This window comes from Caretta caretta, chromosome 2, assembly GCF_965140235.1.
Source record: "Caretta caretta isolate rCarCar2 chromosome 2, rCarCar1.hap1, whole genome shotgun sequence".
Classification (NCBI taxonomy): Eukaryota; Metazoa; Chordata; order Testudines; family Cheloniidae; genus Caretta; species Caretta caretta.
Window position 1 is genome coordinate 143,691,847 of NC_134207.1, and position 20,064 is coordinate 143,711,910.

Sequence of the window (20,064 nt, forward strand, 5' to 3'; positions counted from 1 at the left end):
GTGGATATAGCACACTTGAACTTTCAGAAAACCTTTGACAAGGTTCTTCACTAAAGACTCTTAAGCAAAGTAAGCAGTAATGGGATAAGAAGGAATGTCCTCTCATGGCTCAGGAACTGGTTCAAAGACAGGAAACAAAGGGTAGGAATAAATGGTCAATCTTCAGAATGGAGAGTGGTAAATAGCAGTGTCCCTCAGGGATCTGTACCAGAACCAGTGCTGTTCAACATATTCATAAATGAGCTTGAAAAAGGGATAAACAATGAGGTGGCAAAATTTGCAGATGATATAAAATTGCTCAAGATAGTTAAGTCCAAAGCAGACTCTGAAGAGTTATAAAGGGATCTCAAAAACAGGGTGACTGGGCAATAAGATGGCACATGACACACAAGCCTCTTTGACTACCATTCCAGAGGACATGCTTCCATGCTGCTGATGCTCGTTTCAAAAAAAAAAAAAAAGGGGGGGGTAATTAAATTTGTGACTGAACTCCTTGGGGGAGAACTGCATGGCTCCTGCTCTGTTTTACCTGCATTCTGCCATAAATTTCATGTTATAGCAGTCTTGAATGACGATGCAGTATGTTGTTCATTTTAAGAACATTTTCACTGCAGAGTTGACAAAAAAAAAAAAACACCACACGCACACATAGAAGGTACCAATGTGAGATTTCTAAAGATAGCTACAGCATTGGACCCACAGTTTAAGAATCTGCAGTGCCTTCCAAAATCTGAACATGCTTTCAGAAGAGTTAAAAGAGAACCACTCCAATGTGGAAACTACAGAACCCGAACCATCAAAAAAGAAAATCAACCTTCTGCTGGTGGCATCTGTCTCAGATAATGAAAATAAATGTGCCTCGGTCTGCACTGCTTTGGATTGTTATCAAGCAGAACCCATCATCAGCATGGACCCATGCCCTCTGGAATGGTGGTTGAAGCATGAAGAGACATATGAATCTTTTGTGCATCTGGCATACAAATAACCTGCAACCCCGGCTACAACAATGCTATGTGAATGCCTGTTCTCACTTTCAGGAGACATTGTAAACAAGAAGCAGGCAGCATTATCTCCTGCAAACGTAAATAAACTTGTTTGAGCGATTAGCTGAACAAGAAGTAGGACTGAGTGGACTTGTAGGCACTAAAGTTTTACATAGTTTTACTTTTAAGTGCAGTTTTTTTTTTTGTATATTCTACATTTGTAAATTCAACTTTCATGATAAAGAGATTGCACTACAATACTTGTATTAGGTGAACTGAAAAATACTATTTCTTTTGTTTTTAACAGTGCAAATATTTGTAATAAAAATATAAAGTGAGCACAGTATACTTTGTATTCTGTGTTGTAACTGAAATCCACATATTTGAAAATGTAGAAAATATCCAAAGCTATTAAAATAAATGGTATTCTATTCTTGTTTAACCGTGCGATTAATCACGATTCATTTTTTTAATCTCACAATTAATTGTGATTACTTTTGTTAATCTCTTGACAGCCCTAATGCAAAGTAGTGCACTTGGGAAAACAATCTCAACTATAGACACAAAATGATAGGATCTAAATTAGCTGTTACCACTCAAGAAAGATCTTGGAGTCATTGTGGATACTTCTCTGAAAATATCCACTCAATGTGCCGTGCCAATCAAAAAAGCTAACAATGTTATGAACAATTGGGAAAGGGATAAATAATCAGACAGAAAATATCATACCACCACTATATAAATCCATGGTACGCCCACATCTTGAATACTGCATGCACTTTTGGTCACCTGATCTCAAAAAAGATATATTAGAATTGGAAAAGATACAGAGAAAGGACAAGAAAAATGAGCTATGGGTATGGAACAGCTTTCCGTATGAGAAGAGATTAGAAAGACTGGAATTTTGGAAAAGAGATAACTAAGAGGGGATATGATAGAGGTCTATACAATTGTGACTGGTGTGGAGAAAGTGAAGAAGAAAGTGTTATTTACTCCTTCACATAACACAAAGACCAGGGATCACCCAATGAAATCAACAAACAGCATGATTAAAACAAATAGAAGGAAGTACTTTACATAAAACACAGTCAACCTGTGGAACTCATTGCCAGGAGATGTTGTGAAGGACAAAAGTATAACATTGTTCAAAAAAGAATTAGAAAAAGTTCATGGAGGATGGGTCCATTGAGGCCTATTAGCGAAGATGGTCATCGATGCAACCCCATGAGGTGGGTGTCCCTAGCCTCTGATTGTTAGAAGCTGGGAGTGGATGACAGCGGATGGATCACTCAATGATTGCCTGTTCTGTTCATTCTCTCTGAAGCACATGGCATTGGCCAGTGTCAAAAGACAGTATACTGAGCTAGAGTGACCATTAGTCTGACCCACTATGAACTTTCTTATGTTGTTCTTATGAAACTCCAGCATGCATTGTACAAAGTATGTAGGCAGTGTGTAGGCAACAACAACAATAAAAACATTTATTCATAAGGTGCACCAGGCAAAAAGAACTCGGTGATCCTAACAATAGAGGCCCAAATTTTCAAATAAGTGCATGCACTTTTGAGCCTGACTCAGGAGTGCAAATCTTCTGGATGTGCATGTGAATTGGGGTTACACGCATAAGCACACACAAAAGAGTGCATACTCCCTTAGGTACTGACCTGTTTGAAAACTTGGGGCAGAATAATTTAAAAAACAAACCCTAATTGTAACCAAGGAAGCACTTCTGAAAAAGTCCTATTGAAATGAAAAATAATTAAACCAATAGGATTAAAGAGCCCACAGAAGGTACTTTAAGGACCTACAGAATTGAACAGACTGTGATATCACTGCAGTAGAATTCTATAGGTTGGCTGTATGGAGTACATTGATAAAAATGCTATCTTATTTAAACAATATCCATACAGTATCACCTAGCTCGTGCATGGTGCTTTTGCTCTAGTTTTCCCTGAGTAAAGCAAAGTCATTCTATTTTTACAACTAGGAAAATAGAGGTAGAGACTAAGTGCTATGGAGACACAAAGAAAGTCAGTGTCAGAACCAGAATTAGACTCAGGAATTCCTAGCCTCCTGTCTTGTACCCATATCACTTGACCGGGCCTCATTCCTGCTACACAATGCTAGTAAGATCAATGCTTGCATGTATTAAGTATCACGGAATACCAGTTTTACCTTATTACCCAGTGTTTCAAAACATCTTCAAAGTCGTGTATTCATGGAGTCTTTTTGTTATTTTTACTGGCATCAACTTTTCCCCTCATTTTCCTCATTTCTGGTTACTTTAACCCCTTTCTTTTATTGACAGAATCTTTCACAAAACCAGTCTCATTCAATCCAAAATTAATGGAAGTCACTGTGATGTTAATGTGGCTTTAAGAGAATGAACAGAATCTCCAGGATGTGGGAGCTGACAGCTGGAGGAGGCCGATGGTTTGAGGTTAAACTGAGAGACGGACCTGAGTTCAGATGCTCTGTATATATGTTAACTATGTATTTAATAAAGACAGTTAATTTACGAGCAATGAATTATTATTATTAAAGACTAGAGAGACAAAGTGGGTGAGGTAATATCTTTTCTTCTTACCAACAGAAGTTGGTCCAATTTGTGATGGAAGCCTATGAGGGAGTTTAGTCCTTCTGTCCATGCAGAATGTCCATGGGCTGGGTTTGTAGGAGATGAGTTTGTAGAGTTTCTCTTGGAGTTGTTTGGGGAAGGATTTGATGATATCCTTAAGTTCCTCGGTAAACTGTGGTGTAAGGTCTTCTTTGAATTCTTTCTAGTAGATGGTGTCAGAGAGTTGCCTTTTGGCCTCGTTAATGTAGTCATCACGGTTGAGGACTATGATGGCACCCCCTTCATCTGCTGGTTTCATCACTATCTGGTAGTTACATCTCAGGGTCTGTATGGCTGTCCTTTTGCTGGTAGAGAGATTATGGTAGATACGTTTGTGATGTTTCACAAAGCAATCCTCTATGTCTGACCTATCAGTCCTCATCCTCAAAGTCCACAACACTTTCAGAAGACAAGCCTGGGAGCTTAAATTCGTAATTCTGCTAGGCACTAAAAATGATGGACTAAACATAGACACTGCATTTATGGCTTATTACAACAATCAGTAACCACTAACCCCCTCTTTCTGTTCTCTGACTACAGAGGTGTTATCGGGACTGTCATAAATATAAAGGGAAGGGTAAACACCTTTCTGTATACAGTGCTATAAAATACCTCCTGGCCAGAGGCAAAATCCTTTCACCTGTAAAGGGTTAAGGTAACCTCGCTGGCACCTGACTCAAAATGACCAATGAGGGGACAAGATACTTTCAAATCGGGGGGGGGGGGGGGGGGGGAAGGCTTTTGTCTGTCTGTGTGATACCTTTGCCGGGAAGAGATCAAGGATGCAAGCCCTCCAACTCCTGTAAAGCTAGTAAGTAAGCTAGCTAGAAAATGCATTAGGGTTTCTTTGTTTTGGCTTGTAATGTAAATTCCCTGTGCTAGAGGAAATGTGTATTCCTGTTTTTGTGTCTTTTTGTAACTTAAGGTTTTGCCTAGAGGGTTTCTCTATGTTTTGAATCTGACTGCCTGTAAGATTATCTTTCGTTCTGATCTTACGGAGTTGTTCTCTTTTTTTTTTTTTGTTCTTTTAATAAAGTTCTGTCTTTTATGAATCTGACTGGGTTTTTTGCGTCTTAAAAATCCAAGGCTTGTTTGTGCTCATCTTGTTTATTCTCAAGCCTCCCCAGGAAAGGAGGTGTAAGGGCTTGGGGGGATATTTTGGGGAAAATAGGAACTCCAAGTGGTCCTTTCTCTGACTATTTGTTAAATCACTTGGTGGTGGCAGCATTTTACCTAATCCAAGGGCAAAGACTTTGTGCCTTGCGGACGTTTTAACCTAAGCTGGTAGAAATAAGCTTAGGGGGTCTTTCATGCGGGTCCCCACATCTGTACCCTAGAGCTCAGAGTGGGGAAGGAACCTTGACAGGGACACTCTACGTTGAATGATCCCTTAGAATATGTGCTACGTGCTTATGCTAAACAATCTGTTCTCTCTTGCATTTACCTGTGACGCCTGGAGTTCTTTTCCGAGAACTGAAGAGCTCTGAGTGGCTCAAAAGCTTGTCTCTCTCACCAACAGAAGTTGGTCCAATAAAAGATATTACCTCATCCAACATCTCATTTCTCTAATACCATTGAACCGACATGGCTACAACAATGCTACATATATTAAAGACTAGTTGATTACTTGACTATAAAACAACACATGGTACCAAGAGCAAAGGAAGTTTAAAAAAGAATTGAAAGAAGTTTAAAAAAAAATAGCTAAAAGTTATTCAGAAGTGAAAAACAAATTTGAATGAAATAAGGAAAGAAGTAAATATAAATATCAGTCAAGTTTGTATCAAAATAATTATTACGATAAAGGATCGCATGAACTACCTTATTTGAAGCCAAATGATAAAGTACATATCTAAATGGTAGAAATTGGGTTCAGAAAGCCACTTCAACAAAAGATGTACCACCTCAATCTTGTGTCATGATTAATGATGGTCAAGTGTATAGACAAAATTGGAGACATTTGCAATTGTTGTTGCAATTTTCAAACTCAGCTGAAAAAAGAAATGATATCATACCGCATCAAGAGCGGCAAGAAAATGAAAATGACATCATCCCTCTAAAGTCATAAAAGCAACTTCAATATAGAAAATATGGAAGTTAGACGGTCACTGTATCAAAGGAGACTTGTTAAAACACTTATAGTAAACAGTTAATTCTGATTTTGTAAATAGACAGATACACACAAATAAAGCTGTGCTAAAAATATTGAAAGAAAGTAGATGTGGTGTTACTGTGGCTTTAAGAAATGAATGGAATCTCTAGGGTGTGGGAGCTGACAGTGGGAGGAGTGAGTTGATGTGATGCTGGACTGATAGATTGACCCGAGTTAAGATGCTCTGCATATATGTTAATTATGTATCTAAATAAAGATTCTTGTTAAATTACTAGAAATGAATTATTATTAAGACTAGTAAACTATACTTGCATATAAAATATGTAACAACTATAAAATGTTAGCTTATGTGGGGCCATACCCTCTACTGAATAAGTGAGATCCTTTGCATTACAAACAAGGTCAACCTCAGTTGACCCACACTTCAACACACTATAGAAAGATATTTTAATAATATAACCCAGAACATTAGCATATAACATCACTCTTAACAGCTTTGTTCTCCAATTAATATTTTTTTTACCCTTTCTTCCACCAGCTGAGGAGGTTTATCAACTTACTGAAATATCAAGTTCTAACAGCAAAGCTGTTTTTACTGCATCTTCCCTAGTGAGCTGAACTGCTTTGGTCACTGGAACATGGAAGACTATACCATCTGAAATCAATGAGGACACACTGAGTTCCTGAAAACAAGGACATAAAAGTTTAATCTGATTAAATATGACCAACTGTATGGCAACCTACTATATAACATGCACAAATAAACTCACAAGTAATTAGTGGGACCATTTTCTTTTTCATATTAAGATCATAAAAAGAGAATTCCAAACCACACTGTAAACATGCACTCTATATACACATACAGTATCTCCCCCATACCTTTTTAAAAAATTCATGCCCGAGTACTAACAGGGACACTATTCAATTCTAAAGTGTAATAAGCACAAATTGTGGGGAAAAAAACACACAGTTTGATAAGTCACTGCTAAAGTGGATACCAAATACAGGTTCAGTAGTTTTCTCTTTGAAGAGTTACCTTAAAAGATCCAATTTAAAAGTGGCAATTAAATCAGATACTGTACGAGGAAAAGATGACAGAGTGGCTAACACCATAACTAATGAATGTTGAAAGTAAGACTATAAACCATTTAAAAATTAGAAATATAAGATACAGCTAGGGTTAGACCAGTAAGCAGCTTATGGGAGAGAGCTTTAAATACGGTTGTATTTTTAAGCCTCAGCACTCTATAGACAGTACAACAAAAGAGCCAAAATTCAGGTTCTGTGCACACCAGGAGAGGCAACATGCTCAGTGCCCAGAAGGAGGAGCATGCTACGCTGTAGCAACCCTTTCTAACGCAATGAAGGGGAAACGCTAACAATTCCAGCCCATCTCTGCCAGAGGGTGTCCTCAATTAAAGGCAAGGCTCTAGCCCTCATTTCACTCCCAACTGTATCAGTGAGCATCATCCACTACCATTAGAGAAGAGTTAAGAAAACTGAAAATGGGATATACATTATACTGTTTTCTCAGATGGATTCGAATTGTTTTATCAATTAAAACAAGGGCAACTATTGACATCAGTATCCTTAAACAGAGTTGGGCAAATAACTAATTTTTCAGTTTGCTGGCAGTTCCAAAAAAATTATTTCAAGTCAAACTGAAACAAACATTGCAAAAAATTTCAGTGAACTGAAAAAAATCCATTTTGGTTCAACCCCAAATGGATTTTCCACACATTTGTTAAGGGCTAGGTTCACAAAAACAGCCGGAGGAAGAGAAGGGGATGTGGTGGTGCCATCCTCCTTATAACTTTTAGCCCAGTCATTAGGGCATTCACCTGAGATGTGGGAGACCGAGGAGCCATTTTCTCCTATGCCTCACATGAAATGATTTGAACTTGGGTCTCACTCACTACAGGAAAGTGCCTTAACTACTGGACTATAGCATATTCTGGTGTTGGGGGTCTCTCAATCCTTCCTGTTCAAATTGAACCACTTTGCATAAATAATTTAAAAAATCACTGGAGCAGAAACTTGGGTCCCCCAGATCCCAGGTAAGTGTCCTGTCCACCAGGTTATATAGTCATGTTCACACTTTTCTTGGCACAATGACTATACATTGTCATTATGAATAGGCACCATCACCACCTCCTCCTCCTTTGTGAATGACATGTCAGTCCCTCCCCCAATTTTTTTTTGCCAAAACTATCTAATGAATTGACATCAACTTCACAAATAATTTCAGGTGTACTGAACCGGTTTTCTTTTTCCAAACAAACTATTAGTCTGAAAAAATTCACCCAGCTCTAATCCTAAAGACTCCTTATAATTAAAGCAGAAGAACGAATAATATTCATTTTGAACTGTTACCCCTTAAAGAACATTTTAAATTGCTCTCAGAATGGTTTAGTTCCAGTCACTCAGACTCAGAGTCCAAATAAATCACTAAGGAGGCCACGCACCCAGCCCCGCACTTGAGAGTGGATGAGAGGGAATCCTTTTATGGGGATGCTAAAATCCGAGTTGATGGGCTTCAGTAGGAGTTGCCTTTAGTTTTGCTTAGAAGGAAGGGGATGGTTGCTGCAATGTGAGATCTTCAAAAATACGTATGCAGCAGGGTAACAATAGGGGAACAAAGAGCATGTCAGAATTCCAAATGTCATCTGAAAGAAACTTAGAAATGTAACCAAATGCTCCATGGTCTGGAAAACAAAGTACCGTTTTTGAGCTGCATTTTCTAGACCATTCTGGGCTTTGTAACTACAGAGTGCAAAAGATCACAAGCTGAGGCTGTGGAGCCTTTCTTTGTTTTGTTTTGCATAGCATATCATACCATGGTTTAAAATGGCTTCTTTGTAAAAGCATATTGAGCTTAAAGCAGCAATATCAACCATTTGCTAGCTTTTAACCTGCAATTTATTGTTCAATTTACAACAGTAAAACTAGTATGAAGTTATTATGGTGGCAAGTTTGTCACAGCTATTGACTGTATTTTGAGCTGGTTTTGCATGATCGTTTCTGACTTTTGTAAAGTACTGCGTTTTGAATGAAAATTGGACTAGACTGATATTAATGGAAGGAGTTTTTCATTACTACAAAATAAACTTTTGATGATTCCAGCAATTAAAGTTGTTCACTTCCTGGCATTTTGGTGTAATTTTCTTAGAGAGGGCTTATCATCTTGTCTGTTATGTAACTGGTTATACTTATCAGGTCATTGTCCGCTAAACTGACAAACATTCATTTTCTACCCAAGATATAAGCAGACATTTGTTACTTATAAAGTAATATGAAAATCTGCTTCCTTCAGAAACATATATGCCTTAGAAATTTGTTCAAAGGTCCCACTTAACTACAGAGACACAAGGTGGGGGAGGTAATGTCTTTTATTGGACCAATTTCTCCTGGCAAGAGAAACGAGCTTTCGAGCCACACAGAACTCTTCTTCAGCTCGAAAACTTGTCTCTCTCACCAACAGAAGTTGGTCCACTAAAAAAATATTACATTACCCACCTTGTCTCTCTCTAATTTCTCAGACACAGTGTAAGAGTGGACTCACCCCTGCAGCGCCTCCTGCTGGTTGTCAGGAATTAGCTCACCAGCCTCTGGAGCGCCCTCTGCAGGCCGGTGATCCGCCTTACCGTTGGCCCCACATCCCTCCCAGACCCAGTGCCCCATGTCTCTTGGATGGCTGCCCCCTGGCAGTACACCTATTGTCTCTCAGGGTCCCTGTCCCCACCCAGGGGAACTCCCACTCCCTATCCCTACCTTGCCTTAGTGTAAGGCTACCGCCAGTCACCAACTAGCCCCTTGTATCGGGGGAGACTACAGTGTAAAAGCCACTCATCACTGGCAAGGAGAGGTTTAGACCTGCTGCCTCGGCCTACCTCCTTTGCAACCCCAATACCTGCCCTGCCTTGCTCTGCCTCCCAGTACCTCTATGGGCCTTGGACCAGGCCCTACAGCCTGAGGAGTTGCCAGCCTAGAGTGCCCACGCTCATCTTGCTCCTTCCCCAGCATTGCACCACCCTTCGTACCCTGTCAGGCAGGCATCCAGGCCCTGCTCTCTCCCAGCCTGGAGAGACTCTGGGCCTCTGGCTCACAGCCTTTTTATACAGGCCAGCTGGGGCCTGGCCCAGCTGCAGCTGCTTCCCCAATCCGCCATCCCTAGCCACAGCCCTCTCTAGGGCTGCTTTTAACCCCTTCTATTTTAGGAGCAGGATAAACACCACGCTTCACACAGCTACACTCTATTTAACTATAGGAACATGTGTGCAAACATCCATTGATCAGAATTTTCTCTATCTTTTATCATCCAAAACTCTGAAGTCCTTACCTGGCCAGTGCTGTCCTGAAACTGTACATCTATATATTCTGATGGCAGAGCAGGAATATTAAGAGCAGACTGTGAAAGAGGAGGGACTGATCGATCAAGTGAAGCTTCAGTATCTTGAACAGACACTACAGAATGAACATTAGCTGGTTTTTGGGATAAAGCATCAGTAGCCTTCACTTCTAAATCTTCTAGCTTCAAATGCTGTATTTCTGAGTCTAAGCTGCATATTCCTGACATGCTTGGGACTACAGTCATTGCAGAGACACCATTAGACACAGCCCTGAGATTGCTGCTCATGTCTTCTTTTATGTTCCATGACGTAAACTCTCTTCTGAGGGCAAGCCAAAGCCCATCAATCCATGGCTCAACCACTATTTCCAAACTGAAACAAACAAGGCAAAGTGGAGGTAAAGAATGACTTACTTCACTTTTAATTCTTACGGATAACCAAAAGAACAAAAAAGGCTTGATGACACTTCTCATTTTCTATTACCTGTACACAAACAGCTGCCATTAAAAGGACTTCCTTTACTAAAAATTCACGTTTGCATTTGACATGACATTTTTTTTCAGATTTAGGGGGAAAAAAGCACTCTTTCTGCCAACTATACAACCTTTATCCTCTTATGATGAAGCTCATTATAAGGAGTTAAAAAAGGAGTAACTGGAAAACACATGACTTTCAGCTGTTTATTGTAAGCTACAGACATAACTAATAAAGTTCCATTTTTTAAAAACACAAAAATAAGTCTTATGGTTGTGGCAATGTTTGTATGTTTTATTCTGTCCAGCACCTTCATATGCCTAACCAATATAAACAGCATTTCAAAATAGCTTTAAGCCAAGGCTCTGGTCTCCAACTGATGGAAAGTGAAACCAGAAAAACAAGAACAAAACTATTTTCTCACAGTAAAAATCTGTATCTCCAAAGAAAAGGAGACACTGAGATTAGTGGGCCATTTTACAGAGGAGAAACAAAAATAATTCAGGGAGTACTCAAACTAATCCTGCTACTATGGGGGCGGGGGGCGGAGGCGGAGGAAGAGAGACAAAAACAAACTGCACAGAAGACTCCACCTGTTGCGAGACAAAAACTGGTATGCTCAGATGGGTAAATCTCCTTTGTATGAAGCTGAGGTCACAGTTTTGTTTGAATCCAGTCTCCATATACTAGCTAGAGGTCACATTACCCACTGTTTCAACTACAGAGATATTGTAGAACTGTGGTTGTTTTTTATTTATAAGACTGAATTTTCTTTGGTTAAACCTAAAAACTAGAAATAAAACCTTGTACCCATAATATAGGTAAAAAACGGCCAAGCATGTCACCGTTTATGAAAAGGTCTTCAGATGCAGTTTTTAGAAGTTCTGAGCCCTCACAGCTTCTACTGGAGTTATGGATACTTAGCACTTCTCAGTAAACAGGCCCATTCAAATCCACTGAAGATAAGTATGATTATTCTAGCTCATACTGGGTTCAATCCAGTCAGGTGCTTAGCATCGTCAAATACTACTGGCTTCACTGAGTATTCAGCAACTGGCAGGATTCATCTTTAAATCCCGTGTTTACTGGAAGAAAATAAAAAGCAATTAAACTAATTCTGCTCATACCCTACGCAATCATCCGCCAGTCCAGTCTCATAGAAATGCTGTGCACCGAGTTCCTGGAGTCGTTTGTCTACTACCTTCCCACCATTGCAGAAGAACATGTATTCAGAATCTCCCAGACCTGAAAAATCCACGTAAAGAGGGTTTATATCTACCAAATAAATAAATATAAAGTTTACAGTGAAAAATCAAGATATTGTCTCACAAACAGGAAAGTTGGTATGTATATGAAAAGTAGATGTATTTAAGTCCTAAATTAACAAAACATGTGTGAACTGAAAATTGAATAGCTGATTACATTATTAAGGTATAGTTGACAAATGGTTCCTCTTCATTTACCTGCCCACTGCCAAGTTCAAAATGTTGTTTCTGTTGCAACAGCTGTGGGCACTAAAAATACCTCAAGCAACATCTTCCTGCCATGTTTTAGGTGTTTATTATCAAAAACTGTTGTCTAACAAAACACCTAAACTAAAAACAAATTGTAGGTTGTAAATTCACATGAATACCCAAGAAATAAACTTATTTCAGCTAGAGCTAAGATTATTAATATATGTCACTAATTTAAGGGAGGAAAACATATTAAACATACTAGAGAGAAAAAGAAAAAGAGAAACATTGGAAATGCAGGAAAATTTAAGTAAAGGTAAATTTTAAAACCAGAGAGGTATATGGAAATATATGAATCAGGTAATTTCCCCCACTGTCTTGCTCAGGAACCACCAGAGATACTGAGTAAAAAATATCCAAGCATAACTCTTAGGTCCTTAAACCTCAATCGCCTTAGTAAAGATCCTGATCCAGCACAGGGTCAGAGAGAATATCTGCTCTTAACTACACTCTGATTAGGGGTCTCACTGCCTTCTCAATGGCTGGAGAGGCCATAGTAAAAGATGCACATAGCATAACAAAGGGTATCTTTCCTCACTATTCACAAAGAATCATAGAATTGTACGACTGGAAGGCACCTTGAGAGGTTACCTAGTCTAGTCCCTTACACTCACAGCAGGACTAAGTATTATCTTGACCATCCCTGACAAGTGTTTGTCTAACCTGCTCTTAAGAATCTCCAGTGATTGAAATTCCACAATCTCCCTAGGCAATTCATTCCAGTGCTTAACTGCCCTGACAGTTAGGAAGCTTTTCCTAATGTCCAACTCAAACCACCCTTGCTGCAACTTAAGCCCCAGTGCTTCTTATCCTATCCTCAGAGGTTAAAGAGAACAATTTTCCTCCCTCCTCCTTGTAACAACCTTTTATGTACTTGAAAACTTATTTCCCCTCCCAGTAGGTATACTGTTAGTTTAAAGATGGCATTACACACAGAGCTAGCAAACATGAAATCAGTTACAAAAAAAATCAATGCTCTGTTTCACATTCTCAATCATCCATCTGCAATAAGTAATAAATACAGTATCTTCTCCAGAATTAATAGTACCATGGCTGCATACTTCTTATACACCTCAGAAAACTCATAACTAAAAATAAACTTCAGAATACACATGACCAAGTTTTTTAGCCTGATAGTCTAAATGCAGGTTGAACAGTCAGCAGCACTCTGGTAGTGGAATTAAAGCTTTTCAGATGAACTTTTGCATTTCCACAACTGTCTGGGTTTTGGTTTTATACCTCAATATTATTTGATTTTTCCCCATTAACTTTCTGACAAGTGTTAATTTTAACTGTAGCTTAATTAACAAACGCCATTTGATGTTTCTCACTATTGTTGAAATATATGTCATGGCACAAGCATTAAGAATTTTCAGAAAAAAAAAAACACTGACATTTTTACACTTTCACATCTCCAAACTTACATAGTCAATTTATTATAAATTTGGTAATACAAATATTTTCTAAACCCACACCTCGTATCTCAATTTGTAGTCTCAAATTACTTCTCACCCCCAAAAAGAAAAGGAGTACTTGTGGTACCTGGAGACTAACAAATTTATTTGAAAGCTTATGCGCAAATAAATTTGTTAGTCTCTAAGGTGCCACAAGTACTCCTATTCTTTTTGCGGATACAGACTAACACAGCTGCTACTCTGAAACTTCTCACCCCCAGGATGCCCAATGGATATTAAATTGATGAATCACATTTTAATTCTGAATCACATTCATGAAAAATCCCTCATATACTGCTCCACAATTATTACACATAAAATCAGCTAACAATATAGGAATAAAAGCTGTATTATAAGAGATTTGGTCCTGTCTCATAGCACTCTCTTTTGGATGGACCCTGGCTTGCTCTTGTTGAGCCACCACTCTCCCTGGGGGAATTCTGCCTGGAATCATCTCACCAAGTCTAGGAAAGTTAGTTTCCAGCAGGATCAGTTGTTATGGTTCCTTTTCTTTTAGTTCAAGTCTACTTGACAAACAAGATCAAAACTTCTCAGTCTCCCTTCTGTCCATTTCTGTTTCAGGGAACAGTTCTTCCCAGCAGTAGCTCCAGTCTCTGTCAGGTATTGCAGCTCCTCCTCTCCATTTCCTGCTCTTCCTTTTATGAGAATCAGCCAATTAAGCTGCAGATCTTTTACCAGGCACAGCCAGCAGTGCTAGTCAGCCACCCTCTGGCTTCTGACCTCAATCAAATGGTATCCCTTATACCTTCAAAGGTATGAATAGGCTTATTTACCATTTTAAAATGACTTAAAAGATACCACACTACAGTGGGGACAATATAGTGATAAATTAATTTCTGATAGAAAAGGTGACACAGGAAATACTGTATTACCTAACAATCCATAACGTAGATGTGCAAAATGATCAGGTAGCAGGGTCTTGTTTTTAATTTCCTTAACAAACTTGCAAGCTGTGTCTGGAGGGTCTCCAGTACCAGTAGTGGAAATAACAATAACAAGAGGGTCCTTTTCTGTTGCCAGATTATACTACAAAAAGAGTGGAAAAAAAGCAAATTAAAAAGTATAACCCAATACACATTTATAGTCAAGTCAAAGAGTTGATCCTGGCAGTGTTGTCTTTTACAATTGAATGGTCTCTTACTTTCCCCCCATCCCACATTTTTATGCTCTCTCTTCTCTTTTCTTCCTTATTTGCATGAGACCATAGTAAGCCTTCTAAATAATGAAGAGTTTATTTGGTGGATGCAACATTCTCTCACTTTGTATTACTTTTTTTTGCTTGTAACCTCTTGTTTATTAACCTATTCTAATATGTGAAACAGTCTGTATAGAAGAAGAAAAGAAAAAAAGACTATCAGATCGCATGAACTCATGTCAGAAGTCTGAACTGCTTGGTCATCTCTTAACTCTATGATGTATGTATAATTAACCTAAAGAATGCCAGTGGTGTTACACAACAGACCAGTGTTCATTTCTTTTTTGTACAAGACGTAAACAGCACTGTCTTGCAGTATGGTTTAAAAAAAAAAAACTGCACTCAGTAACATTACCCCTCTCATCCTCTTTCATAATCTTTTTGTAAAGTGTGAAAGCAATACAGGGGTATCCATACTAATCCTGTGAAATAATGGCATCTGCACATTTAGGGTTAAATTTTCAACAAGGCTTTAATCTCACACCTTATCATTTGTATGGCCAATCAATTAAGGGCAAAATTCTGAGCACATAATTACTTGCATATCCAGACTTACATGTGATGTTCTGAGAATGTGGCCCTTTACAGTATCTGCCACCTATCATTTGGAAAACACATCTTTTGCATATCTCCTTTTTAAGTGATTGTTAAGTGTTATATGTTGCTTTCACAAGAACTATTTAACCAACTCTTTCATTTATTTACATGCATTTGAAATTCTCATGTGAAAACAATTCCACTTGTTTGATGAGTCAAGTTGTCCATAGCAAGAAAAACGTGGTTGCAGCTGCACTGTGAGCTTAGTGGCAAAAGCATATCAACTGTCAGTTTGATTAATCAGACATCTACACCCTCTAAAGTATCCCTGCAGGGTAAGTTTGGAATCACATGAACAGACAGCAGTTCACGTGAAAAAGACGTTTTTAATTTAAACACGTTCCAAGTGCTTTTATTTAAACAAAATGCTTACATTTAAATATTAAGGTTATGACAAGTTATAAATAACAGGTACGACACAGATGTACAGTATCTAGCTTAAGCTACTAGTTCCTAATTTAAGCATCTATAGTACAGACAATAGGAGGTCTTATCATAAAGGCAGTATTAGGTCTTAATTTAGAACTTAAGATTTTGTGGGACTTTTTTCATACCCATAATAATGTAAATTGCTAGGTCTTCCACCTCTTTCTCAAGGCACAAAAAAACATCACTTGCACAGACCCAATACCATTATATAATTCTAAAAATTTCTGAGTTACGAATGAAGGCAAGAAAACAAGATCTGTCAGGACATTTTATTTTGCAACTTTTCAAATAACTTGTTTTAGCTGTTTCCAATATAAATTGTAAAACTAAAATGTGAAATGTATTTCGGTACAGATGCTGTTTTACACCTGAACTCAACCCCTCAGACAAAGCCAGCTCTAATGTTTATAATATAGCTGTGCAGGAATAAACCCACAATTAGGACAATGCATCATCTTTTTCTTTGTATATATAGAATCAAAATAATGATGCTTAAAAAGAGTCTTCCACCAACCCCCAGGCAAGGCTGGCAATGCTGGCATTCAGTCACATACAGCTCTACAGAACCACAAACCCTTGGGACATGCTCTGAGTAAGAGGGCTAGCATACCTAACAGAAGAGTCAAGACCCTTCCATACATGTATGTGCATGAGACTTCAGCAATTATGGCATAAATCGCTCCCCTTTATTGCTTTCGGAACTATCCCTGTAGCAGGCCCATTCGAGTAACTAAGAGTATGTCTATACCGCAAAAAAGCACTGCAGCAGCAAGTCTCAGAACCTGGGTCTACGGACTCAGGCTCACGCTACAGCACTACAAATAGCCATGCAGATGTATTGGCTCAGGCTAGAGCTCAGGCTCCGAACCCCACCCTCCTAGCAAAGACTTCATAACCCGAGCTCCAGCCTGAGTTGGAATGTCTATGCAGCCATTTTATTGCCGTAGTGTGATCCCCACAAGCCTGAACATGTAGACCTTGGCACTGAGCGTTGTTTTTTTGTTGTTTTTTTTCCAGTGCAGACATACCATAAAAGCATCAGAGATGCCTTGGCAGCTTAGCTGTTGTTGATAGGTCATGGGCCACCCTCCAGCTGAGGTCACTCCTGAGTGACCAGTGCTAGGTCAAGACCTTCTCTCCCTGCACTCTCAGATGCTGGCTTCTGTGCTACCCTCTAAGTGCAAAGTCAGGAGGTAAAAAAGAGAAGAGGTGGCATGGGGCCTGCTCCATCCTTGTCTTAATGTGTGAGCATGTGCATGCACAGCTGCATGGAAGTGCTTATAGGAGATATTGGAAAATTGTTATTCCCCTTTCCCTATTGGCAAAATTAGTCTAACTCAGCCAGCCGTTAGTCCCTGACCTGACACAAGCACAACCACACAAGATGTGCAGATTGTAGAATTTTTCCCCCTCAGGCCTCCCATGTCGAACTTCACTCAAGGCCCCACAAAACCTAGGCGTAGCCCTGGTATATTTTTCCCTGATTTGTCCCAGCCAAATAGAAGGCCTCTCCATTCAGGTACAGCTGCTCCCTGGACAAGGAGTGAGGGAACCTGTAATTGAAGAGATCTGCAAAGCTATACAAATTGTCTTCTTCTCTTACCAAAATAAATAATAAAATTTAATCAAAAAATTCTCACATCTGCGCAACGTTTCATCTCAGCAGTAAATCACAGCTCAGTGCCAACTTTCCATGTCTGACAAAATAGACTTGTTCCAGTAGCAGGCCACCTCCAGCCAAACAGGCCTGGAGATGCCTCCACAGCAGTCTGTAGAGTGTGTGGAAGGAAGAGACAACTGCTCTGAAGTAGATTGGAGGCTCCCTCACCTTTTGGGCTTGCTTTATGTACTCTCCATAAGAATTGTTAATGTGTATAAAATACACAAGATGTGCTACTGTAAGTAATATTACACAATAAGTGCTCTTTCAGAAGTGTAAGCTCTGCTGACAAACAAGTAGTACTTCCCATAAAGATGGCCTGAGAACAGTAAATAGTTTACCTTTTTGTTCTCTGTTGCTCCTTTGATTACATGAAAATATCACCCATCCCTGATCTCCAGAATAGGTTTTGTTTTCTGCTTACTTATTTCCACAGGAATATCAGGAATGTCAAGTTTTATCTTTTCTGTTCTTGTTGGAGGACCCAGAAGTGTGGATTTGGTCCTTTCACAACCTTTAACAGAGGGTTTGGGATTCCTGAGTTCTTAAAAACACATTGGTTTAGAACTCCCTTTACTAGATAGGTGTAACAAAACAAACCCCCCAAAGAATTTTAATCATTCTGAATCAAAATCACAACCCCACTCTATCAGGTCTTTACTTCCTGGATCACGCGGATATCATGTGTCATCCTTAGCAACTGTAAATTCACTTATGTCAACAAAGCTAGACTGGATAACTTCAGTGGGGATTCTACATATCACAGAGATAAACCTGCATGGATCTGACTGCCGTATTGGGATCTATGTATATATAGAACCCAGCCTGTTCTTTGGGCATTGTCATAATACAAACAATAAATAAAACTAAAAAAAATGTTGTGCTTTTTTTTTTTTAAATGATATTGCCTCCCATCCACTAAGTACTGAATTAATTCCAGCAACTCATTTCTGCATGTCCAAGAATCATTTCAACAGGCCACTTTAATGCTAGTGTAGACACACACAGAGAAGAATATTCATATACTCATTTACTACTCTAAGCAAACCATTAACCATAAAAAGGATACATTTGCTACAAGGCTGGTGGAAGCCTCAGTTAGTACTGATCCAAACCACTGACATGGATGTTATGAAAATATAAATGTACGTGATATACTCTCTTCTCTATGCGTGCACATAGCTTCCATTACTGTTAATGGCTACTATAGGAGCACACAGAGGGAAATACATTTCTTAAAAGTCTATTTTCCAAACCAGCATAGAGTATCTCACCTTGTCAGACTCACTTATACAGTGAATATCAGCTTCAAATCCATGTGCATCTGCCTGCGTGCATATTTCCTCAGCTATGGCTTTTGCCTGTCCCTTCTGTGTTGCATAAAGCAGCAAAAACCTCCTCTTTATTTCACAGCACATTTTTAACTACACTGCAGAAAGGAAAAGGAAAGGCAGGTTTACTTCATACAAAGAAATCGAAGCCTGATCATTTATAGAAAAATAGATACCTGGTTTCTACATTAAAAATGCAGACCAAGGGGCCTAGACTAGAGGGAGTCCCATGCAGGTTGACCCCTATATGCCTACACAAAGATCCTTGCAGGATTGAGGCTTGAAGGACCAGTTGGTGACAGCAACACACCATATTAATGTGGGTTTTCATTGACTTTACTTGGAAACAAAGCAACAGAGCAATGATTCTCACAAAACTGAATGCTGCTATTTGTCACATGATCCCTTATTTCCCACAGAAAACTGGTGTATATTCTGACATATTTTTGTAGTTTGCATAAGAGGAATGGGTGGACACTTGGTGAAGCCAACAGCATAAACATACAAACAAATGCATTTTGTTACTTATTTTTAAAAAAATTAAGCTTTCCCAATGCAAGTAATTTCTGCTCTAGCCAGTGTAGGCCAAATCCTAAAGCCCTTATACACAGATCAAAGAGCTACTGAAGTCAACAGGTGTTTTCCAGGAATAATGACTTCATCGTTTGGCTCTGTACTTTATTATTATTATTCTTTACTCCATGAGTCAAAAACTAAGTATTTCTAATCTAATAACAGCACAAATATCAGTATGTTTTTCCTTAGAATGAGAATAAATATTGAAGAAATCAAAGCAATCCCTCATATGAAATGTGATTCCCTCCCCAAATATACATTAGGTTTTGGGTTCTGTTTTTTTTGTTTTGTTTTTTTACAACCCACAGCATATATTTATGTTTTCTCCTTTAATAACAAAAAAGGAAGTTATTTTACACGAACTACTCTCTCAAGATTTTCTTTTATGTGCATGTCAAAATTTTAAAACACCTTTAGACAAGAGAAGGAAGATTACTGGAACTGGCAAGAAAAAATGACAACTGGCTTGTACCTTCTATATATATTGTAAATTAATCCTTTGTACATTAATCTTCTGTGTCACCATTTTGTTGCTGCTGTGAAACTCCAGTAAAAAAAATCTCATGACTATAGTTACTGTGCTAACTGAACATGTATTAAAGTAAATGTTGTCTTTGAAAGAGTTTTTTCATGTGCTGAAATCTGATCTCTCATCATTCTTGCATCTTCCCCCTGCACACCCACATGATCAATTACAGCAGACTCAATTTATGATTCACATGCTTTGACATAGTGGAGCCTGTGACAAAAT

At 38.7% G+C, this 20,064-nt stretch overlaps 1 protein-coding gene across 9 annotated transcripts in view; it reads right to left on the bottom strand.

Annotated features, from left to right (window-relative positions):
• Positions 1 to 20,064, bottom strand: part of MTRR (5-methyltetrahydrofolate-homocysteine methyltransferase reductase) — a 118,313-nt gene that overhangs the window by 86,011 nt on the left and 12,238 nt on the right. For 7 of the 9 annotated variants that reach the window (XR_012667096.1, XM_048839549.2, XM_048839548.2 and 4 more), the window contains exons 2-6: positions 18,681 to 18,835; positions 14,398 to 14,551; positions 11,664 to 11,781; positions 10,053 to 10,434; positions 6,274 to 6,396 (exon numbers count right to left, since the gene is read on the bottom strand). Coding sequence is in view for 8 of the 9 variants with exons in the window: in XM_048839549.2 (XP_048695506.2) it covers positions 6,274 to 6,396; positions 10,053 to 10,434; positions 11,664 to 11,781; positions 14,398 to 14,551; positions 18,681 to 18,824 (921 nt within the window). In the remaining variant the exon portion in view is untranslated. The other 2 variants (XM_048839552.2, XM_048839554.2) reach the window with 2 other exon arrangements.